At 42.2% G+C, this 25355-nt stretch overlaps 1 protein-coding gene across 2 annotated transcripts in view; it reads left to right on the top strand.

Moving 5' to 3' along the window:
- The window catches only part of EPHA4 (EPH receptor A4), a 144287-nt gene that overhangs the window by 71600 nt on the left and 47332 nt on the right, over positions 1–25355 (top strand). For both annotated transcript variants that reach the window (XR_003096271.1, XM_025215724.1), the window contains exon 4: positions 1359–1697. Coding sequence is in view for 1 of the 2 variants with exons in the window: in XM_025215724.1 (XP_025071509.1) it covers positions 1359–1697 (339 nt within the window). In the remaining variant the exon portion in view is untranslated. The remainder of the gene's footprint in view (positions 1–1358; positions 1698–25355) is intronic.

The raw sequence follows: 25355 nt of genomic DNA, 5'->3' as shown, positions 1-25355 counted from the left end.
GTTGTTTTAGAAGGTCTAGATCAGTGGTGCCCAATATTTTAGCCCTGCTGACCAAAAGAGTGGTGCAGGGCAGATCTGTTGGCTAGATCAGACCCTGCACACCAGGATTGGGCCCCACCTGACCAGCTCTGGACTGCACTGTTTGTGCCTGGCCCCATGTGTTGGGGGCCTGTGCTAGTATCCTGGTACCCTGTGCTGCCTCTGCCTGCCCCAACCCTCTCCTCCCTCAAATGCTGGGATTGGGGCAATGGAGGAAAATACTTATATTAGAAAACACAGCTACAATAAATACACTGATACCAAGTGATATCTGTACAAGCTGTTATGATGCTACTGTCATCATGCATACAAATTCAGGAAAACCTTTGCAACTTTAACCCTGTTTCATTCACAGCATTAGCTTATTTTTGAATGTGCAAATACAACAGTTATCATAACTACTGGTGCAGATTCCTGAGTGGTAGCTTCCTTCCCTTTTTAAAGGGATTACAAGTTACATTTGTCTATAGTCTTAACAATGAGTAACAATGGATCCTATAAGGGTAGGATTTCCACCTGTCTTCCCCTAACCCTGGTGGGGAGCTGACATCCTATCCCTCTTCCATTTCCATCCTTTCTGCCTCCTTCTTAGGTGTACTTAGTATTCTCCTGGCCATTCATATTCTTTCTTCAGGTCCTGTGTACCATCTCATGCCCCTCCTTACTACATTTAGATTCCTCATTATTTACCCTCACCCATATTTTATCTTCTTTCTCCCCATCTCTTTCTTTCCTTCAGTCTCCCTCCTGCAACTCTTTAGTTTTCTGTTCTTCCCCCTAACCAAATCTCCATTCTGCATCTCATATGCCCCTCTTCTTCCATGTTCTTTAAGTTTCTTGGAGTTCTAGTTTCCCTCCCAGTGGTTTGCACTTTCCATTGAGTGCAATGTGACTGACTTCAGTGGCACCCATTTTTCCACAAGCAAAAGATTCTGGGGTATGATGTCCAGTTTGACTGAGGAACATCTGAGGCACCACTCTTATTGTATGTAACGGGAGATTGTGGTAATTTGAAATAAAGGGAAGTTTGCATGTTTGAAGCCAGAATCGGTAGATAATGAAAAACTTAATAATATGGTGAAAAGTTCACACTTATAATTAGTATATTCTGGTTAACTGGTGTCTTAAAATTCTGTGAGATCCTTTGATGAAAGGAGCATTAATTATTTACCTATAAACCTTCATTCAGTGCACACAGTCCAGTATCATTGATTTAATCGAGTTGTGAGTGTTCAGCCTCTCTCAGGAGATGCAGTTTTGAGATGCTATGAAAGGATATTACTACATATTACTAATAAGCTCTGGTCTTCCATTTTTAGGCCCTCCATCTTCTCCCCAGAACTTGATTTCCAATGTCAATGAGACATCAGTGAACTTGGAGTGGAGCCCCCCTCAGAACAAAGGTGGCCGTGAAGACATCTCCTACAACATAGTGTGCAAGAGATGTGGTGCCAATGACCTTAACCGCTGTCGGTCATGTGGCAGTGGTGTGCACTTCAGCCCCCAGCAGAATGGCTTAAAAACCACAAAGGTCTCTATTACTGACCTTCTGGCACACACTAACTACACCTTTGAAGTTTGGGCAGTGAATGGAGTATCCAAGCAAAATCCCAGCCAGGACCAGGCTGTTTCAGTCACTGTGACAACCAACCAAGCAGGTAGAAAGCTACATCTTCTCTCTCTGTCTCTCTCTCCCCCCTGTCTGTTCTTAGGAAATCCTTTGACTTCAGTTAAACTAAATGTAATATAATGCATTCAGGAAAAATACATAGCCAAGTCAGTTTCATACTTTCAAGATTATTTAAACAGATAATGTTTAAGAGTAGCCTGTAAACAGAAAACAGTTTGATTTGACTATTTAGGCACAACCTTGCACTGGGTGCAATGCAGTGCTACTCTACACTGGGAGAGCACAATTAAGTGCCCCGCAGTTGCCACTCCTGCATCTCTTCATTGCAATGGTAATGGTCACAATTGTTACATTGCTGGCAGAAAAGGATCAAATCATGCCCCTTTTTGGCCCTGTACCGTTGGAGAGAGACCCATACTTTTGAAATGACTGTCTCCTGAGATGTATAGTTGGAATAGTACTTCACAAAGCATAAGACTGTACTTCTGCCTGGTACTTCTGAGAGTTGTGCAGGGACCAGAGGAGAATGGATTGGGCCTATAACCTTTGACAGCTAGTCTAGGATTACTATTTATGCGCAGAAGTATGGTTGTGTATATACTGTAGTATTACTATATTTACCCAAATAGATGACCACGATTATAAGATGACCCCCTAATAATTAAATTATATATATGGAAAATTTATAAATTAGTTATAATTTTGCAGGTATAGAATCTAATTATTGGAGATTTGCCTTGAATTTGTTCCCTTCCCACTGTTACGGCAGGGAAAATAAACCGGGGGTCAAATTTATTGTGTAAACTGGGGGTCAAATTTATTGTTTTACTCTCTGCTTCTAACTTACCCCCTAGTTTTTCCCCCTGGCATCCCCTTTCCCCTCTCCTTGCTGTTAGACCCTGCTTTCCCTGATTGCCAGCAGTCTGGGTTTTCTGGAGGAGGGCAGTCAGGCAGGGGACGCCATGTGGATGTGTGTGCACATGGCCCCAAGCAACCTGGAGAGCATCTTCTGCAGGTAAGTTGGAGGGAGGGGAGGAACTGAGACCCCCATAGGGAGGGAGGGATTTGGGCAGGGCTGGGGCTGCTGCCCAACTGGACAGTACACGAGGCTTGGGGCCCGGGGCCACAGGGCCTCAGCGGGGAGAGGGATGGGGCCATGGGAGACTTATCTGCAGTTTGGGGGTGGGCCAGCTCCCCACCACTGCATGCACTCCCAGAGGGTGCAGGGGGGACCCGTGCCCCCGAGATCTGTGGACGGGGGTGGGGTGGGCTGCTTGCTGTGGGCTTAGGCTCCCCGGGGACTTTGCAGCTGGCGTGGCAGGGCACAGCAGGACTAGAAAGGGAAGCTTGTTGCCGTTGCGAGCTCCATGCTGAGCTGGTGAGGCATCCCTTGCCCACACAGCAGCAATGGGGGCAGTGGCACAGGGTTGTGCACCACGCTGCTGCTGCATGGGCAGGGGATACCTTGCCAGGGCAGCGTGGAGCTGACAGTGGCAATGAGTTCCCCCATGTGGCCCTGCTGTACCCTGCTGTGCCAGGTCACTCCTGCTGGGCTGCGGAGGTCCCCAAGGGGCCAGGGCAGCAGGTCAGGGACCCTGAGCTGCATCCAGCCTGTGCACAGATCTGGGGGGTATCTTTCTCCCTTACTCCTTGGGAGTGAGCGCAGTGGTGGGGAGCTGGCCCCACTCCTGCCCAAGTCCACAATGGGCAGGGGGGGGGCAAGCTCCATAAGCCATTCTGTTGCAGCAGCTGCTGCCTCCTGCCGGCAGCAGGGGACTGCTAACCCAGTTCCCTGGCCCCATAGCCCTGGCAGCTAGGGGAGTCAGTTGCCCAGCCCCTGGCTTGTTTACTTTTCATTCCACCCAGGAAGAGCACACACCAGCTGCTGAAACTTCCTTAGCCTGACGAAGGGTTTTTGAACCCGAAAGCTTGCTTAATAAATATTCTCCAACTATTTGGGTTGGTCTAATAAAAGATATCAAATTCACCCAAGGAACCTTGTCTGCTTATAGTGATTGAGGGACTGGTAGGCTTCCAAATCGCTTTAAAAATGTAAATATATCAAGAAAATATAGTGTTCAACTGATGCATGTTTATATAGTTGCCTTTCATCTTAATCATAGATTTTGGGGTTTTTATCAGACAATTTGCGATTTATTTTTATTAGAGAATTTGTGATTTTTTTTTTTTGGTCAGGGAAAACCAGGATCCCCACTAATCACATAAAAGAAAGGAGCAAAAGCAGTAACTTTGAAATTAAACATGGCTGTAGCAATTTTCATGTAGTACCCATACACTTAATTTATCCAGAATTGATGCATGTAACCTTTTTTTGAAATTACCACAAGTTTTAGCACAGGCACTCTATAAACATGCTTTTCAGCAGCACTTTGGTACCTACTTATATGCAGTACAAACTACATTTTCTTTAATCGAAAATTTTGTGTGTCCCAAGTCAAATCAACCAAATCATTTCCAAATCTGTGAGTCATTCAAGAACCATATGTGGCCCTGCCTGGGGCTTCAGATGCTTTCAAATCCTTTGGATTAAGATGCCCCCAAGTTTTGCTTGCCCTCAGCTGTATGGTCACAGGACCAAGCTAGGGAGGAGTCTCCCATTTCCATAAAGTTGGCATATATAGCCGAGATCTTCCCACTGAAAGTGAAAGTGGGAGACTAATTATGCATTACCTCTGTCAAGGTACTATCCCCTGCCACATTCGTGGTTTTCCTCAGCCAGTAGGAAAACCACCCTGGTGGCAAACTTTTTTTTTTTTTTTCAAATATATATAGTTTGTATCCAAGGCCAAATTAGCCAAAACTAATTCCAAATCCAAGAGTCCAGAACCATAAGTGGCCCTACTACTGGCAAGCATCCTCCACATGCACCCGGGACTTCAGATGTTTCCAAAGTCTTTGGTAAGCATCCTACTTGCAGGCCCAAGGCTTGAGGTTCAGATGCCCCCAGATTTTGCTTGCCCTTAGCCATAAAGCCCTTGGAGCAAGCAAGGGAGGAGAATCCCATTTCCCTAAACTGGGTTTAAAGGTGCTGCACCTCAGCAGGTACTGAACCATGCCAGAAGAGCAGTTCTCCTGTGAAGCAGCTCAGGAAAACTGCCGCCTTGGACACAGATGCATGGTATTTCCCCTGCCAGGTTAAGAAGCCACTATGCTTGATCTGAGCCTTTAAGAGGTGGCAAAACTACATGTGATATTAGTCCAAAGCCAAAGGCTCATGATTTACCACATACTTCATTGGGTTGGGCCCCACCAGAGTCAACAGCATTTCAAGCCATGGTAACCCCCCAGCTCAGCATTGTTCATTATGTGTGTGTACTCCAGATACAGCCCCACAAAGGATCCATGTGCTACTTAGCCACCCACTCGTAACTGGAGCTAGGTGTTCTTGCCATGAGCCCTGGGATGCTCCAAAAATGCATATGCAAATGAGGTGCAGGGCAACCTAGTCTGGCTTCCCTTCATGGAGGGAAGAACCATATCATATGTGCCAGGCTGAGAGGGGGTGACAGAGGGATTCTGGGTGAACTGTTTGGGACCCCATTTGGTGATGCTTGCCAGGCATTTAAAGTTGGTGAAGAAACATGGATCATTGGAAATGGGAAAGAAAGGTGCAGCTCAGCTGTGGGAGTGAAGAAGTCAAAATTTCATAGATTTCATAGACTTTAGGGACTAGAAGGGACCTCATGAAATCAAGTCCAGTCCCACCGCCATAGGCAGGAAGTCAGCTGGGATCAAGTGATCCCAGCAAGAAAAATATCCAGATGTTTTCTTAAGAGTCCAGAGTAGTGGGGGAGTCTGTTCCAGACCCTGGACTCTTGTACTGTAAAGAACTTTTTTCTTATGTCTAGTCTAAATTGGCCTTCCTGGAGTTTATGGCTGTTAGACCTTGTTATCCCTTGGGGAGCTCTGGTGAACAGGTGTTCTCCCAGGTCCTGATGTACCCCTCTTATATAATTGTAGGCTGCTACCAAGTCCCCCCTGAACCTTCTCTTCTCCAGATTGAAGAGTCCCAAATCCCTCATCCTCTCCTTGTATGGCCTGTCTTCCGGGCCTTGGATCATACAAGTGGCTGTCCTCTGGACTCTCTCAAGTTTTTCCACATCCCTCCTGAAGTGGGGGGCCCAAAACTGTATGCAGTACTCCAGCTGCAGCCTCACCAAGGCCAAGTAAAGTGGGAGGATCACATCCCTGGCTTTGCTTGAGATGCATCGGTACATGCATGCTAGAGTTTGGTTTGCTTTGCCAGCCACAGCATCACATTGGTGACTCATTCATCTTGTGGTCAATCAGGACCCCCAAGTCTCTTTCGGTCGTGGTGCTAGCGAGCGCAGGACCGCTGAGCTTTAAGTATGTTGAGGGTTCTTCCTACCGAGGTGTAGCACCTTACACTTCTCTACGTTGAAGGCCATCAGGTTGTGGTCAGCGCACCTTGAGAGCGTGTCCAAGTTAGCCTGTATCCCCAAAAATGTATGTGATGTGGGGCTTACCATGTCTCTTTCTGATGGGCTGTATTTACCTATCCTTGTGTTAGGGTCATCTTAGTTTTGTGGCAATGGGGAACCAGTTTCTTGTTGAGGTTCCTTTGAAAATTTGGTCCAATAGTTTTTTTTTTGTGGACCCTTTTAATGGACTATATCCCCTGAAGTTATGATTTTAGAATGCAAGCTATTGATTTGTCCAGCCAAGAAAGGTCAAAAGAGATCAGCAACTGTGAGAAGAATCTTAGGGAGTATCTTCTGGAGAGCACCACCCTACAGTATGTGAAAGTAGAAGATGAGAACACCTGCAGGAACAATTTTGACTTTTTGGCACATGAGGATTAGTAGATCCATACATGCATGAATAAGTGGGTGAAATCTATCTACTGTGTGAGAATTCTGCCATTTTATGATTTAACATACAAGCCAAAATCAGATTGAATATGCAAACCAGAATTGATTTTTGTTTGCTATCCATGAGTGACAATTCTTTACATCAGGAAGTTTGTGCTTTTTGCCAGCATTTCCAATTCTGAAACATCCTCAGCCTATCAAATGCTTCAAGGGGCTGGGAAAAACATGGGAGTGTGAATTAAAAGAAATTTGGAGGTGACAGACTCTCCCTGAACTTCACATCATTTTGTGTATGTAACTCCCTGTGAGGTCCATGTGAAAAGTAGAAACTTGTGGCACAAACCTAAAAATCTTTATTGAGTAATTTCTACATATGAAAACAGTCGCATTGATTTCAGTGGAACTTCTTGGTTGAGTAAAGGTTTGCAAGGTTGGACCCTTGGGTTTTACAAGTAGTTATTAATTTAATCATTTTAAATGGGTATCTGGAGTGCACTAAAATTCCTCTGCAGTAATTTTCTTTTGTAATCTTTCATTCTAAGAAGACACTGCCGTGGTAAAAAGAAACAAAATCCATAGCCAATGTGTTTGATCTCTAGCCATTTTTATATACTAGTGTAACTAGCTGGATTTCACTGGAGCTTCTCTTGATTTATGCCACTGTAAGTAAGTTTGGACTCAAACTCATACGTCAAGATGTTCTTTATTTGTTTTGCTAATAAAACCTTGCTCATTAAAAACAGGGCAGGGAGAAGTATGCCCTCTTACCAGTTTGTTGCTGTCTGTGCTCCTAGAAAGAAAAACAGATCCACTTTTTGAACACATTCCTTTACTCATATGTTCAATCCTATTTGGTTTAAGCCTGAACTTGCTCAGGTGAACTCTGTGTCACTTCACTGAAACTGCCCGTAAGAGACATGTCCCCAAATAAAATGCATTACTCAAGTGAGCACCACCCATGGTGCAAGGTGCAGGTGCTTTGTACAGGGATTAAGCACACTCCCTTCTCAAAAATTGTTTCATCACTAACCACAAAAAACAGTGCCCTGAAATATCAAAACATATTTTTAAATGGTGATATAAAAATAATCTGCGTTAAGAGCCTCTGAACAGGAATTCAGAAAAGACAGACAGACTGTAGGCACTTGGAGATCAGTGTATTTACTACTGAACTTGATACTAGCTTGAAGACAGGTACTGTACTTACAGGAGAGGTATGGCTGAAGGACACATGCTTTCTGTTTGCTCTTGCCATTTACTCATCTGAGACAGTGAAACACATCTCTTTGCTTTCCATTGTTGTTTATAGACAACTTTTGCTGTAATCCTTCTTGGTGTCCAGCACTTCAGGAGAATTTTTAAATGAAAATAAATAAATGCCACTTGTGTCATTGAAATTGGGACAAAAAAGAGAAGATATGAATAAAGTTCTGTTCCTAGTCCCTAGTTCCTTAAAATACTGTGTTTCCTTGCCAGTTTCTTCAAGTAGCATCAGAATTTTAGTTTGTAAGCCAATTGTTGTATCAGAGTACTTTTAATGTTGTAACTATTTAAGGATATCAGTTCTGTGTGTGTTTATTAGAAAAAATGATTTTCTTTTCAAAGATTGGAGACTGACAGAGACTATTTTCCTTCACTTAAGATTAGAAAAAGACATTGCTTTAAAGAAGTTAAATGTGAAGTACAGCACTAGTGAATCTCGCCGCTGGTATCCTCGTTGCAATGAGCTCAGTAAAATACTGGCATTTATGGTCCCTAACACCAGTTGTGCATTTGGCCTGCTGTTTGTGTTTCTGACCAAATGAAATCACAGTTTGTCTATATTCTAGAAATGAGCTGAAACTACTTGTGGAAGAGAAACTACCTGTAGAAGAGAGGCAGTTCTTACATTATACCAAAAGGGGTTCATTTCAATGAGAAACCCTACCAGGAGATTGACTGAATGGCATGAAAATCTGAGAGCATTTTTTTAAGGATAATGCTGTGAAGCTATTCAAAATGAAAAGTAAATCTCTCAATAAAGAGACCTTGTTCATGGTGAGCAGAAAGCCTTTGTTTTATTGAGACAGCATTGTGCAGTTTATATTTTTATTAAAGATTATAACCTAGCTATTTAGGTGTCAAACCTGACAGCCAAGTTAATCACAACCCCCCTCATGAAGTCAAAAAAAAAAAAAAAAAAAAACACAACCCAAAACAAAAGGAAAAAAAAGGCGCTTTACATTAAATTCTGCATGCTCCCACACCGACCCCTGCACATGCCTCAAAGAGGCAGCGAGTTAGTTGGATCCAGCTTGACCGATACCTGTACAGTTCATGTGCTTTAGTGGGCTTTTTTGGCACTTTTATCTAATAGCTGATTGAATCAGCTTTAGCTAAAAATGCCAAAAAGCCCTGGAGAAGTATCTGATCTATATAGATGCTGCAGAGCTGGGTCAAAGTAACACATTGCTTCTTCCAGTAGAGCAAGCAGCCCCTCTGTCTGCCTTTATGGGTGTATAGGGCAGCAAGGGCAGTGTTTTTTCCATTAATGCTAATAAATGAGTTCAAATAAAAGGGGAGCAAGAAGTGGGGAAAACCAAACCCCCAGAGATTTAAAATAGAGGAATATTATGCAGGCAAGATTCTTTGGGTAGAAATGATATCTTTTATTAGATCAATTACTAGGTGGAAAAATATTCTTTTCAACTTTTTGCTCTAACACCCTTCTTCAGGCATAGGGAGACTCTACCAGCAGAGTCTCTCTATGCCTGAAGAAGGCATTTTTGCCTGAAAGCTTGCAAAGAACAGTTTTTTTTTTTCAACTATTTAGTTGGTCGAATAAAAGGTATCACATCTACCCAAAGAATGCTGCCTGCCTTTATTTCCATACCAACATGGCTATAACCAACAACCCAGGAATGTTATGCTGCCCTTTCTCCTCCGCCCTATTTGGTTTCATTTATTAAGAGCAAGGCTTTTTAGGAGAACTTACTACATAGGTGATATTTATGAACAGCTATGAACAGACTGCCTGTTGATTTATCTTGTTAGGTTACTGTTGGCTCAGTGTATCCTTAAGTGGACCATCACAGCTAGATGGTTATGCCATTTAGGGTGGAAATACTGTATAAATATAAAAAACCCACTGTTTTCCTCCCACTGTAGCAGACAATGGATGTTTTAAAGCTGCTTATCCCTAGACTCAAGAACAGATCTCTCATATAAATATCTCAGTCTCCCTGTCCATCTCTCTTGTTCTCTTTTTGTCTCCCCCATCTGTCTAGCTGTCTGTTTGCCTGTCTCAAGTCGGCTTCATCTCAGAAGCAGAGAACTGCAGCTGACCATGCATTTCTCTCCCCCTTCTACCCTCCCCTAATCCCTCAGAATCATTCAGAACCCTACAATTGATTCCTATCCATTCTTATGCAGTAACAAAAATGGGTCGTGTATTTCCAGAACTTGGCCTGGACATTTCCCCTTGATGACTCAATATTTCTGCGGAACTGCAGTAAACTCTAGGTAATAAAGGAGTTCAGGAAGGAGGATGCCAACAATTGCTCAGAGTTTCTCCTCCCGCCCCAGCCCCCGCTTTCCCTCATATTGCAGCAAGAAATAATCCACAGGATCCTTTGAGAATTACTTTATACCAGATTTCTTCCTTCCTTTCCTTTTTTTTTTTTTTTCTTTTAATGAAAGTGGTCAGGGTCATTAGTTTGCTTCCAAATGACTCACCATCTCTACAGGATTTTATGGTAGGGGAACAGGTTCTTGTTCTGCATTTTAGTATGACTTCTTTCAAAGCCTGTTTTTCTTTTCAAATACTGATTAGCATTCCACATGCATTTCACCACACAGCACAGAAAATGCATATAAGGTTGTGCCAATGCAATTTAGCTTGTGTAAAAGCACATTTGTAGCAAATAAGGATACATAGACATATTTTGCCCTTAGTCCCCAAGCATTGCTCCCAAGTGACAACAATAGAAGTTGCACATAGAGACTAAGAATATACTGTGGTCCTGAATTGATTCCTATAAAGTGAAGTATATGCCACTAACACTAAGGTCGGCCAGTATTGCCATCTTAATGCTCCCTGTGCCATAAAGATTTGTTCAGCCTGAAACAGACATTAAGTCTTATTTTATTTGCATTTTTTAAAGTAATTGCATAAATTCACTTACATTTCCACATGCAAATATTAACAGTTGTTAAGAAGATTTATCTATTGATTGATCTACCTTCCATAACTTTAATACAAAAGTTAAAATTCCCCTAGTATTGTAGTTGAAATAATCTCTCTTCCACCAGAGGAAGAAAATAGGAAAATTAGTTTAGAGTTGTTTTTTGATTACATGTTTATTTATCTCTGCATTTGAGTGAGGGTATGTGTGTGCATGCTGAAAATATTATTGCCAGGAAAACAAGTGAAAGAAGCTGAATTTTTTATTAACTTTGGGAAGTATTAAGGCTGGGGTTATTTTGATCTTTGGTAGGAATGATCTCCATAGTCTAGGTCCAGATCCTTTAAAAGTTCTGGTTCCTGTAACTTACAAATTTCTACCAGCTAGTTGACAACCTCTTTTTCTGGACTTTGACTGTTAGGGCCAGAACACCTCCTTTAGTGGGTAGCCTTTGTGTGTGAAGAACTAAAATCTTGTGTTCATGTGATCTTGTTGTTAAAGGCTTGTTGAAGGTTTTTCAGAGTGTGAATGAGTTGTAATAATCAAGCCTGGAGGCCCTGAGCATGTCGGTCACTGGCTAGTTAGATCTGTGTCTGTGGTAATTGCAGATGTCAGTGGATGGTACTTTTTTCTCCATAGCCAAAAGTCCAGTAGCAATGACATCTCAGAAGGATTCCCAGGATAGGAAGGCAGACCTGTTTTCTAATTTGAGTCAAGTGTCCCCAATCTTGGGAGAAGTCAGAGAAATGAAATGTTTTTCAGTGTACTTAATACTAACATGGTCCCACTCTTCCCCGTCATCCTTTCCAAGTTGCTTGCTCTTATGGGCCAAGGGATCAGGATCTAACAGTTTATTTTAGGAGATATTTACACAGCCACCCAATCTTGAAGGGAGCTTCATATACACCGCCTCCTCAGCAGTCTTGTGCATGCAAGAGTTAGGACAATCTAACCTGTAGAGTTTCTGAATTAAGGTTGCATATATGCCTGAGCATATAGGCTTACTCTGGATATCCAGAGCATAGAATGTGAAATTATATCCCATTTGAGAGAAGATTATTTTGTTTTTATTTTTTTTATTTTATTTTACTTTTGTCAGAGTTAAGGCTATTGGCCAGTAGTCTCCTGGTTGTTCTAATAGAACAAGGTATCAGGTATGCATACAGTAATAGAGCTGCTCATAGGAGGTTCAAAGATTAGGGGTAATATATGAGTAACAGACACCAAGGCTAAGTACAGACGGTCAAAAAGCCAGAAGCTGAATTCATTCAGTCTTTGCAGATTAATTTAAACTGCACAGATTAAATTGAAATAGAAGTGAACAGACATTCACCTTTGATTCAGGAAATGCAGCCACATGCCTGCAGTGGCTTAGGCTAGAAGCCAGGGGGGCCTAGAGCAAAGCTTTCTGGCTGCATGTTCACTTTGTCCTCCTGCTGCTCCTGAGATCTCTAGGATTTTGCAGTCCAGAATCACAGAAGCAGGACTCTGCAGGGTTGCTCATAACTTCTTCCTGTTTCCAGGTGCCTTTGGGATTTGTAGTTCAGTTGCAGCCAGCAGTAAATTTGAGTGGGGGAAGGGGTGTATAACACCCCTCCCTGGACCCAGACACCAGCTGTGGTTTGCCTGGGTGGGGGCAGTCCCCCACATAGACTGGGCTGCATCCCCAGCTGGGCTTGCCCCCCTCCCCCCCCCCCCCTTTGTCAGTCAGCCCTCACTGCTCCAGGTAGGGAGTAGAGGGATGGGGCCAGCTCTGCTCCTTGGAGCAGACACCACAGCCCAGTCCAAGGCTGTAAAACATGCTGGGGGACTGTGATTTAACTTGAACCAGGAAGGGGTCTGGGACAGAAGTTTCATAAACTGGTTTGACCTAAATCATAGATAGCAGATCATCGAGTCGGACCCCTGCCCTGGGCAGGAAAGAGGGCTGGGGTCAGATGACCCCAGCCAGGTGCATGTCCAGCTTCCTGTTAAAGACTCCCAAGGAAGGGGAGCGACCACCGCCCTTGGAAGCCCATTCCAGATGCTGGCAACCCTTGCCATAAAGAAGTTCTTCCTGATGTCCAACCTATCTGCTCTCCATCAGTTTGTGGCCTTTGTTCCTAGTTACTCCAAGGGGGTGCCTTGGTAAACAGAGCATCTCCTATTCTTTGCTGCCCCCTGATGAATTTGAATTTGTATGCGTCCACAAGGTCACCCCTCAACCTTCTCTTGTGGGGACTGAAGAGATCCAGGGCCCTCAATCTCTCCTCGTAGGGCTTTGCCTGCAGGCCCCTAAGCATATTAGTGACCTTCCTCTGAACCCTCTCGAGGTTGTCCACATCCCTCTTGCAGTGTGGAACCCAAAACTGGATGCAGTACTCCAACTGTGGCCTAACTAAGGCCGCATAGAGGGGAAGTATTACTTACCTAGACCTGTTTGTCATGCACCTGCTAATGTATGATAAAGTGTGGTTAGCTTTACTAATTGCTTCATCACATTGACAACTCATGTTCATCTTGGTGTCAGCAATGACTCCGAGATCCCTTTCCACTGCTGTGCTGCTGAGAAGGTCCTCCTCCAGCCTGTAAGTGTGCAGATGATTTCTTCTTCCTTGATGCAGCACCTTGTATTTGTCCTTGTTGAACTGCATCCTAGTTTGTTCTGCCCACTTTTCCAACCTGTCCAGATCTGCCTAGATTCATTCCCTACCCTCTAGTAAATTAACTTTACCCCTTGGTATCATCTGCGAATTTGGACAGAGTGCTTTCCATGCCCTTATCCAAGTCACTGATGAAGACATTGAACAACACGGGTCCAAGGAGCGAGCTTTGTGGGGCTCCAAATCAGTTAAGTCTGATACTATGTTCAACCAGGTTCATCTTAAACCAGTTTCAGCCAGTTTGAAACTGTTTTTTGTGCACTGACCTTCTGTTCTGTTACAGGTTTAAACCAGTTCCTGATCACTTAAACCAGTTTATGTGTAACTTATGTCTGTAGCGCATGTGATTTGCAGCGGCATCTTTCAGAGATTTAAATCAAGTGAATGTAACTGGGTTTTTTTTATTATTATTAAAGCGTGTGCACCCTAAATATTTGAAATTCATCTGGTAGACACAAGCAGCAACCTCTCTCTCATAGAACATATTAGGGCGGATCCTGAACTTACGTACATTCTACCAGCTGAATTCAGTGGACAGCTATGACAGTTTATACCAGCTATGAGGATCTATCCCATTTTCCTTTGAGGTTGCCTCTTAGAGATTTGCTTTTGGTTTCTGATGTGTTGATGATTTATATCATATCGTGTTACCACAAAGATTTTTCAAGCAAAGCAAATAATGGATTTTGGGAAGCCACAGATCTTTCCAATATAAATACAGTAGGAGATTCACAAAGAAGATGCATAACTGCAGTGAAAGAAATACAAGAGTTATATAAAAATCGAATGGTTAGCAAATAAATACTTTTCTTTTGGTCGTCACATGGTTAGAATTAAATTTTTCTGGAACTCAGCACTTGAGTGGTAACTTTGTTGAAAATTCCTTCAAAGACTCATTTTAATTACATGTGCAAAAGTGTATGTCAAAATAAGGATTTTCTCTAAGCTGGGAAATGTAAGTGAGAGCTTCTCATTAACAGCCCTTTATGTTCCTCCATAGAGACTGCTGCTTTAAGTGATGGTATGTAATAAATCTGTAGCTAGAAGTATATGTGCTGTCATATTAAAAACAAAACTAGGAAATCAATAATTGGGAAGGATTAAATTATGACTTCATTATATTTAATTATTAAATAATTGTTGTTGTAGTTTTACACACAAAGAAACAATAAAAATATCAACTGCCTCCTTGCTAGTAAAGGCATGTGCACCACCCACTTCCTTGAATTTGTATTCAAGGTAGGGAAAAAGAGAGTCTTGGTCAGGGGAAAAAAAGTGCTTTCTAAAGCGCCTTAGTAAATAACCAGCTTCAAGGTTGAGTGAACAGCTTAGACAAGTAGCATGTCAGATACTGCGAAGAAGTAATTACACTATTTAAATAAAAGTTTGGTCACATTTTGAAGAAGATCCCATGGTTCATTATGTAAAATGGAAGATGCTCATATGCCTTCGGAAAGAGAAGGTGTTTAGTCTTTTAGACAGTATTATTTTACTTAATTTTATTAATGTTAATAATAACTAAATGAAACCAGACTTAACAACTTATATGTACTATGAACTAGCTAGCTGCATGTTACTCCTTTTAAATTATGTTTTACAAGCTTTTAGTTTGTGATCCCCAGACAGTCAGTGAGTTTTCATTTGAAAAGAGAAATGTGTACAAGATGGTTCGTGGCTACCAAATATTCAGATCGGCTCCTGAATTTTCTAGCTGTCTTCCTGACTGATTAAATTAATAGCTATCTACAGAAAGCAGCCAGAAAGACACCAGAGTCCATTCTGCAGTTGAGCAACAATAATGGGTTTCAGAGAACTTTTATCAAAGCTTCCATTAGCCCCCTCCTGATGTCCTCAAACAGGATTTTTTTTACAGAGTGGAAACACAAAAGAAAAGCTGCACAACTGCCTCTGTGCATCCATTCAAAGATTTTAAATCCTCACAGATGCTAATTAAAATGCCATGCAATGTAGCACAAATAAACATAGCTTGTCTCAAAGTCCCAGTTTCTTCACTGGCTTGTGATTTGAGAGGCAAGGTAGTAAGCTTGACCCGAGCATGACCAAGTAGACTAGTCCTGTTTCATTCACATATTTGATGGTGTGTTTGTAGCTTGTATGAAAAAAGGTATCAGAACCATCCATATGCATGAAAAAGTCCTGGGAATATCACCCCAAGGGTGCCCTTTATTTTATTTATTTTTGCATAGAGTTGTATTGAACCATGAGGACCAAAATAAAACTGCAGCATGTCTACTGGGCTCTGTAACTTAAGTCTCAGGGTTTTGCATCAAAACGCTCTGCTTCATAGTGACCACTGCTTCTTTCATTGACAACAGTCAGCTCATATTGAGCCCCCTGTATGTACTTGTGTGTAGAGAGAGCTCTGTTATGCTCAGTTCCAGTGGATTTCCCCTCCACAGGTAAAACAAGCAAATGCACGATCGCTATCTGTACATACCTGAAAGCTTTCACTGGAGTCCCTTTAAATCAGGGGCGGGCAATTATTTCGGGCAGAGGGCCGCTTACTGAGTTTTGGCAAGCCATCAAGGGCCATGTGACAGGCAGCCAGGGGTAGATAAATATTAATTTTCTAAATTTTGTAGGGGCCCCGCAGGCTGGATATTCCTGCTTTAAATTAATGTAATCTGTTTTCATTAATACATTCAAGAGTTGACATCTAAATACTCTGATAGCTCAACATCCCACTAAGTTAAAATACTTTGGTTCAGGGCCCTTTGTAAATAATATTTTGTAATGTGTTGATAACAAACATTGATAGTGTTTTGAGACCTTTTCTGTTAAATAAATTATAGAGAGGAGGAAGTAGCCAGGGTATGTATCTCAATTTTTTCCCTCTAGTTCCTTTTTATTTCAAACCATCTCTTTTAGAAAAGTACCATTGAAGTTAAGAGAATGTTATAACAGTTGCATGGCTTTTTGAACTATCCTATAGAGTTTAATTAGGATATTATACCTCAGCTATTAAATTCTGTAGTCTGGTTTAAAATTCCTATTAAATTCCGTAGGTTTTACAGCTATTTCCATTAAACTCTGTTAAATTTATCTGGAACCCTATTGCTTTTATTTATATTAAATTTTATTGGATGAATCCATGAATTACTGTAAACAACAAAGATACTGAAGTTCAACTATAATATGTTTTAGACATAAATATTCTTAAGTTTCACCATTTCTTGAAAATTAGCGGTAAAACAATAAATGTTTTAATTTTTTTATTATTTTTAATGTACTGTACAGAGATAAATAAGCACCTTAATAAATTACAGGATAGTGGAGTTTTGGCTGCGAAAAACAGCATTGTGAGGTTGTACTGTACAAGAGTGTTGTCTAACATATGAAGCAAGTATGGTGTGATGTCCATTTATTTTAACAATCAAATAAAGGCATGATCTCAAGACAACCCAGTACAATGGCTCCCTGGGAAGGTTGCACCTGTCTAGATAACATACTGCATTCTTTAAATATGTCCTTTGAATCAGTCTCGATTTATCTTTCTTAGCATAACAGTGAACGTGGATGGCACGGCTATGTTTTTGCTTTTAGTTTATCAAGACTTGGTGAGCACACATAAATATGACTCTAAGTGACTTGAATATACAAGTAGCCCAATGTTAAATCAGATATTCTTTCAGTTTCCAGAGCAGGCGGGGGACCTGGTCATTGGTGGGCTCCTATAGGTTGTTATGAGAGTTTATGGGCTTTCAACAGTACTTCATAAATGACCTGCAGGCCTGTAGTACATTTCATCAGCATGCCTTGTCTTTTGCTGTTGCTGCTGCATATGCTGAAAGTTTAGAAAGGCTGCAATTATGCAAGTGCTAGAAAGGAATCAGTGAGAGAAGTGATTTGAAGAGAGTGGACCAGGCACAAAGGGAGATAGCTTTAGCACTGGTGGCAGATATGCAATTTCTCTTCAGCCAGAGATCATTTATAGAGAATGATGAGTAGTAAATGTCATAAACAGTAAAGGCTCCTCAGGGTAGGCATTGTCTAGCTTGTTTTGAGTCAAATACAGAATGATCTTTATCCACTGAAGTAAATTGTTCATTTTGTCTACTCACTTCCAGATATCACCAGCTTCCTCGAGGCATAAATAAAAGGATCACATTTGTGGCAAAACAGGGGAGGGCAGGCAACAGGAGGAATGAAGCCATAAAATTGAAAGGTGGCATGTACTTGGTTAGAATTGATTTTAAATTGGGCATATTGGGATTTTAATTTTTTTATGGGGATAGACTAAAAAAAATCATCCTCAAACAAATTTTATCAACTATCCTCTTAAAATAATACTTGGGGCTTCAACTCTGAGAAAAAGGTAACTCCACTGTACACCTTATGTAGTTCATCAAAGTCTGTCAGTTCTATTCTACTGATCAAGAGTGTATAGTTCAGGATCTTCCCCTTGGTGATGGGAACATTGGAGAAATAAAGAGTCATGATCAGAATATAAATTGTTCCATATTTGGCCATCCGTGAGATTACTAGGCCATTTGAGGATCATTATTTTCATTGTATTTTCTCTACAACTCTATTTGAACTCAGCACTTTTCAACATCTGTAATTCAGTTGAAAGTAAAATGAAATAAAAGATGCTAATTATTATGTAAAGCCCAAATCTTCGTGACTAGTTAGTTATGATTAGCTCCGTATTAAAATGACTTAGACTTAGCAATGGCACTTAAGGAGAAATTTCTGGTGATTATCTTATCTATCTGACCATTTTTATTGTGTGTTAAGAGTGATATAGCTGTGATGGTTGAGGAATTATGCAAAAGGAAAGGATTTCTTAGAATTTCTTTTTATTGGATGTCTAACTCTATCCTAACTATATAGTTGGCCCAATAAAATATTTCACCCTAAGAAATTCTTGCCACCTATATTTTTTTAATTAAGGCTGCCATCTTTAATTTTTAAGTATCACTTATTCCAAATTGGGATTTTTTTAAATGATGTAGTTTTTAAGTGCATAATTTGTCTTGCAGATTGGGGAGAGGACAGGTAGCAACATGGTACATAAGGCAGGAATCAGAAAGCAGAGCAGATAGGGCAAGGAACACAGGAGAGGAAGCAGAAAGCAGAGCTATAAATTAGGCATGGAGCCTGGGGTGGGGGGAAGCAGAGCAGCAGTAGATTAGGCAGGGGTAGGGGATCAGAGTGATGCTTGGGGAGGGTGCAGGGCTAATTTGTCACACCAAAAAGGTAGGTTCCACTGCTCTACATGAATTGAAATTGTGATATATATGATTTAATCTATTATTTACATCATAAAGTAAGATTTTAATTCTGAAGTTACGTGTTTCAAAGCTCAAACACTCTTTTCTAGTTCCCATCCCTCATTACGTTTTTTAACTGTTCTGCCTGGGTATTACTCTTATTTTTATAACTAGGATGAACATTGTTCTCTCACTCATCTTGTCTTTCTGAAGTTTATAATTTGCTATGGAGCAAGCTGCAGGTTTCAAATAAAAAAAGTAGGTTTAGTTCAATTACAGAGAAATAGAAGAAAAAATGCGGGTTAAGAGAACTTGGTATACTAGATTCTAAACAGCAGCATTATTTTTTCTTGAAGCACAGGATTACCCTTTTGTCCTTTGAGGTGTCCCCTCAGGAAAAGAATTGGGGCACATTGGTGTAGCAAAGTTTATACATATAATACGCGTGCTGTGACTGTTCTCAAAAGAACTGAGGAATCCATTATTCTAGTACTATCAAATTGGTACCTTTTGCAAAGCACTACATTCACTTAAAAAAAAAAAAAAAAAGCCGGTGAATATGGAAAACTTTTAAAGCATGATTCAGTTTTGAGATTTTCCCAGCAGCTTGCACAAGCCTTTGATGGAGATTTGTGCCATGCTCAACAAGATGATTTGGTTTAAATATGAAGGTATAAATGTGAGCCTGCTTCCTTCACTCTCCAGGTCTTACAAAGCTAAAAGTAAATAGAATTAAGGAACTTTGATGGCTTTAAATCCTTTTGCCACTCTCCAGCTCCAGAAAACCTGAAGATTTTCGGGTCAGACAAATCTTGTTCTTTGATACTTGGAGATGCCGTAAACTTAAAGAGGTGTATTTGAAAAAAAAAAACCCTTTGCGGTGCACTGATAAAGATTTTTTTGACCGATATAAATGGCCAATTATTAACCGGCCTTATCAACTGGCCGATATCAATCTGATAACCGATATGCACCCTGGGAGCTTAGAGACCAGCGTTCGGCCAGTAAGTCCGTGGGAGGGAAAGGGCATGGGGGAGGGAAGGGGTGTGGGGTGCAGATTGAGGCCCCCGTGGTGAGGGAGGGAATGGGGCAGGGGAGGCACTGCCCAGCCGGGATGGAACATGAGATTGAGCTATGGGTGGCTCATCCAGGAGGTGTGGCGGGGGGGGAGGAATGGGGGTAGGTCTCTACTGTTGTGCCACCCCTATGGGAGGCATGGGGGGTATGTGCCCCCTGGAATTGTGCATGGAGCCAGGGTGGCCTGCTGGCTGTGCATCAGGGCCAGGGGCTGCGCTGGCCTCTTCCTGGCAGGGGCTGGATAGGGGTGGGGCAGACAGCAGTGGTGCTGAGAGGGGATGCTATGGGGGGGCTACAGTGAATTTTGGGGTGGCTGTAGCCCACCCCATTGTCACCCCGCAACCTACCACTATCCCCACTTCAAGTGCAGCCCCAGTCTAGCCCCCGCCAGGAAGAGGCCAGCGCAGCCCCCGGCCCAGAGCCTCCAATGGGCAGCCCGCTCTCACCCTGTGCACAAATTTGGGGGGCACATGCCCCCCCCGCCTTCCACGGAGGTAGAAGCAGCAGCAGGGAGCTGTCCCCCCTCCCCACACCCAATGTCCCCTGGATGAGCTGCCTGCAGCTCCCCACCCCAGCTGGGCAGTGCCTGCCCCAGCCCCTGCCCATGCCCCATTCCTTCCCTCATCGTGGGGGTCTTGATCTACACCTCTCATGCCCCTTTCTTCCAGACCCTTCCCTCCCACAGACTTACCAGCAGACGCTGCTCTCCAAGCTGCCAGGCTGCAGTCCTGGTTGTATGCATGCTGCAGCTATGCACATGCATGTGGCATTTACGTGGTGATGTTATCACTGCACCAGCCAAAAAACGCCGATTGCCAGCAACGTCAGTTTTCCTTTTATCAGTGCCGAGCTGATATGGACTCATATATTAGTGTACCTCTACAAGCCTTCAGTCACCCTTCAAGCCTGTGATCAGTTTGAATCACAGTTGGGGTAAAAACGTTTATTACTTTATTATCTTCCTTCCCCTGAGGTTCTGACATTTTTTTATTTTGTATGATTTATTCTAGCAATATAAATGACACGGCCTAACTTGTTTGAGTTAGCCATGGCACTTTAGGAGCCAAGATGACACAGCTTGACAAAATTTCTTTAATGAAATGAGAGAAGCTACTTGAGCAAGATGATCAATGTCTTATGTTTTGTCCAAAATGTACATGAGTGTAAGAAAGCTTCAGAAGCTTACAAGGAAGCAAGACAAGAGGCTTTTATTTATCTGGGGTTCTAAGTAGGCTGGTAAGCAGTACTGTCTGTAAAATCTAATATTATTAATGCTGATAGTAAATAGAAAAGGAAATGATTTGCCAGGTATATACCATCTGGACATCTACTCTACATTCTAAGTAAATAAAAGCCAACTGCATAAGGATACACAAAATAATCATTAGCAAAGCATAATGCTTCAAAATGTGCTGCTTTGATACAGAAATTATACATTTGTGCCATAGTGGATTATATATAGTATGTTTACCTTAGAAGTAAGTGGACACTCATATGTCATTGCAATGAATGCAGTAAGGGATATTGGAGAAGGGAAAGGAATCTTGTACTGATACCTAGGTGGTCTAAGATGTTAGACATAAAACCAGAACTATCCTTTTCAATATGAGACAAGAGTATATTTAAAAGCTAAGAAAAATTATTTTACCTTGTTTGAAAGGTCCTTGAAGTATTGAATCTATTAGAAATGGTTAAAAGATGCATATAAGAAGCTAGTATGCACAGCAACAAGGGATGTTATTGGTCCTACAGAACCCAGGAACAGTGCTTTGTATTTTGTGTGCCTCATCTGCATTTCTTGTGTGGAACCTCATATCTATGTATTACTTATATACACAACTCTTTTTATATAGCACTCTTGTAAATATTACTGGGGCACAGAAAAATGAAGAGTTGAATAGTTGGCAGGCTGGACACACCACATCACAAAGGAGCATGGTAGAAAATGGGAGCTGAAGTTTAGGTAAAGGCAGTGCTACATTTAATTCCCACCAGGAATGCACTTTGTGCTCTTCCACAGTACAAATGTGTAAGTGGAATTGATGCAAACAGAATCCTGATGATGTCTCATGGTTGCTGCTTCTCTCAATTTTTGCTCTTTGTTTGATGGTATCTTATAAAGGGCCATTGTTGATCTGATTAGACTGCAGAACATATTTCTGTTAATAATGCGGCACAGTGGGCTCTTAGTTACTGGGGCTAAGTGCAGACATTCTAAAAGCCCAGGGCAGACTCAATCTAAGTTACACGGTTTTCTGTAAGAGGAGTAGGTTAGATCAGTAGCAAACAGAACACACATTCACCCTTTGGTGGGGGTGGGAGGCATGCAGGCTGCCTGCACTGGCTGTTGGCCAACAGCTTGGGGCTGCTCAAGCACGTCTCCCAGTGTGACTTGCAGGCTCCCTGAAATTGCTGAGCAGCCCGGCCACCCCTAATTAGCTGCTGGGCATAGGCAATCACACTGCCACCCCCCTGCTGCATCACTGCAGACCCTCCCCCATGCCCAGCTCTGGGCTTGCAGGTAAGCCCCAGAGTGAATGCCCTCCTTTGATGTTCTACCCCTTGCTACCCCAACCCACCCAAGGTGAGCCATCCACACTGGCTCTTGCTTGGAGGAGGGGGCGGACCATGGGGTCCAGGTGGCAGGGTGTCTGGGTCTGGCCTTTATGATGTGGTGTGCAGCAGGGCTAGGGACAGAAATAATACATAAACCAGTATAAGTGATCGGAAACCAGTTCAAATCTGTAATGCAACGGAAGTTCAGTGCACAGTAAACTACTTTCAAAATGGCTGAAACTGGTTTAAGATGAACCTGATACTACATCCATCCAGGTTTAACTGATTTAGGTTAAATTGGTGTGTCGAACTTCTGTCCCAGATCCCCTCCAGATTCAAGTTAACTCAGTCCCCAAGCATCCCAGGATATATTGCACTTCCCCAGCAATGCCCCCACCCCCTTGCAGGTGGGTGGATGGGCTAGCCTTGGCCCAAGCTGTCTATTCCAGTGGAGTAGCAAAGCATGCTCTAGCGCCCCCCGGCTTCTGGCCTGGGCCACTGCAGGCATGTGACTGCATATCTGTCTGTTCATTTGCTTATTGGTTTACTCTACACATCATAGACTAACATTCGAAGATAGAATTGATTCAGCCTCAGGCTTTTGATTGTCTATATTTAGCTCAGGAGCCTCTGTTTCCCCACCCTCCCCCACCTCTAGCTGACACATGGCTGGAGGCAGGAGGTGTGTCTAGGAAAAGGGGTTGTACTGGCTCGGGTCTCAGAGCTGGGGGTGGGGCCAGGTGAGTGCTGGGCTGGAGCCTGGGCCATATTCTAGCCTGCCTCCCTGTGAGGGGGGGCTAGCTAGTGGGGCTTGCAAAGTAACCTGGGCTGCCAGGGGGCAGCAACCTAACTTAAATCGATAGGAGAAACTGATACTGAAATTCAGTGCCCTGGTCTAACCTAAATTGATTACATTTGAGTGCACATCAATCCAGGGCTATCTTAGACTGGGTTCTTCCATTTATAGACCAGTCTGTATGTGCCGAACTTCTGTTCTGTTATGGGTTTAGGCCGGTTTCCAATCACTTAGACCAGTAAAAGTCTAATGTCTGTACCTGGCCAAGGAGTAATTCCACATAAACTAGTGGCTGAGTACCAGCCTGGGTTTGGTGGCTGTCAACTCATTGCAAATCTTAACAAATTGCTCATGGCTGTATGCTTTCTTAAAGCAATTTGGAGTGCTAAATTCACCCATCCTTTTCATATTAATCGCTTGAGTTTAAGCATTTAGGAATGCTTCTTTGCTTTTTTTAAGAGGCTGCTATGTTCAGACAGATTTTTATAAATTGCCTTCCAACTGAAAGACTTGTTTTCCTGTTTGTTTTAAACTGGCATTCATACATGCAGGAAATATACACACAGTATCCTGCCATGTTTCTGTTGGCAAGTATTAAGTTATCCTTGTCAGAACATGCCAACAGGATTTCTTAGCAAGCTAGCAGAAAGAAAACAAGCAGTGCTCAGACTAAACAGACCCCATGCTTGAGTTATAATGCAGGTCTCTTGTTCAAGACTGTGTTTTAAATAATGCTCTGCCGATTCTGTATGCTTTTAGTTTATAGCTTTTTTGGGAGGTGGGGGAGGGGTGCAACATATTGTTTACAGACTCAGGTTACTGGAGTTTGAGATCCACAATGTATGGACACCAGGTCTTGGCCTTCAGGGAACAATGGCCAGGTTCTCCACTGAGTTCTCCTCAGTGAGTATGGTGCTGGTGGTACTGTCTTTTGCACCCAGTGGCATAGTGATGCGGCTGGGCACCTAGGCCATGGAATAGCTTGGTCTGCAGTCTGGTAATCCTGAGTTGCTGCTACTATCTGTTGCTGCTAATAACCTAGTATTTTTGTCAGTTTTTGATTTACTGAAAGTCAGAGCCAGCTTTTTGTGGTCTGAAACTACTCATAGTGTAGGCTCTCTATTTCTTTGTACAAGGCAAGAAATGAGGAGAATTTTAACTTTCTTGTTTAAATTAATATGAATGGTATAACAGTCCTTTTAAAAATAGTTTTCTAACCATTTCCCTTATGAAGGTGCCATTGAAAACATTATTTAATTATTTGTGATTTGATTTGAGAGCCAGCCACTCATTTTTCCTAAAACTCAGATTATTCAGAGTGCATTGTAGAATCTCAGAAATGTACTAATAGGTCTCTTGATTTGGATGATGATCCTAGGTAGTTGATGCAGGTTATTGTTGATGGCCAAAAAATCCCTACCAAACTCGTGTGTGACCATACTGGTTTTAATCTTTCTGCCCTTTTGTTTCCTTGTAGAGTGTAGCAGACCAATTATTTTTTCCACTAGACTAGGAGATTCCTAGAAGTATCAAAGAGATTGTATGAGAGTTCTGTGAAAACAAGTTTAGAGAGAGTTCTGTGGAGTTTCCATTGGTCAGATAAGCAACCAAATTCCTGTATCTTGATCCAAATTGCAACCATCCATTACTAGTACATGGACTTTGTTACAATAATGTAGAGAGAGAGAGTTTTATGGGGAGGGAACTGGATGCCTACACTATCTCCAGATCCTTACTATACCTTTAACTGTGCTCAAGGAAAAAAATGGTAACACTCATGGTGAAGGGCAGAAGACAGAATGCCAAGTTCTAGGCAAAAGGCAATCAGGACTCATAGTAGAGATATCTTTTATTAGACCAACAAGATTTTTGCAAAAAAAAAATCTTTAATTGCAAAATTTTCTAGAAATTAAAGACTTTTTTCTTTAATTTCTTTACATTTTTCTAAATTTAATTTAATTTCTTTAAAGTTCTAGCCAAGTTTTTCAAAAGTGTGCATGTATCCAGTTTGTATCTGTGCACTAATATCTCCCTTATACAAGCACAGAAGGCATCTCATGCAGACCCACTGCTCTCTCTCACATTTGGAGACTTGGGCTAGGGACAGACATTCAAAAAGCCTGAGTTTGAATTGATTAATCTTTGTAGGTTAGACAAAACCTGGTTAGGTTGAATTGGTTTGTAACCATACAGACAACCCTTCTGGACTAAAGAAATGCTGGCACATGCCTGCAGTGGCTCAGGCTAGAAGCTGGGGGGGTGCTAGAGCAGGCTTCTCTTCCCTTCCATAGTGCTGAACTGAGGGGGTGGGGAGTTGGGAACGTGGCCAAACGTTCTCATTATGGATGGTCGCTGCCCCCCCCCC

This window comes from Alligator sinensis, unplaced genomic scaffold, assembly GCF_000455745.1.
Source record: "Alligator sinensis unplaced genomic scaffold, ASM45574v1 scaffold187_1, whole genome shotgun sequence".
Classification (NCBI taxonomy): Eukaryota; Metazoa; Chordata; order Crocodylia; family Alligatoridae; genus Alligator; species Alligator sinensis.
The sequence above is the reverse complement of the archived record's forward strand: the minus strand, read 5'-3'. Positions and strand labels throughout refer to the sequence as shown.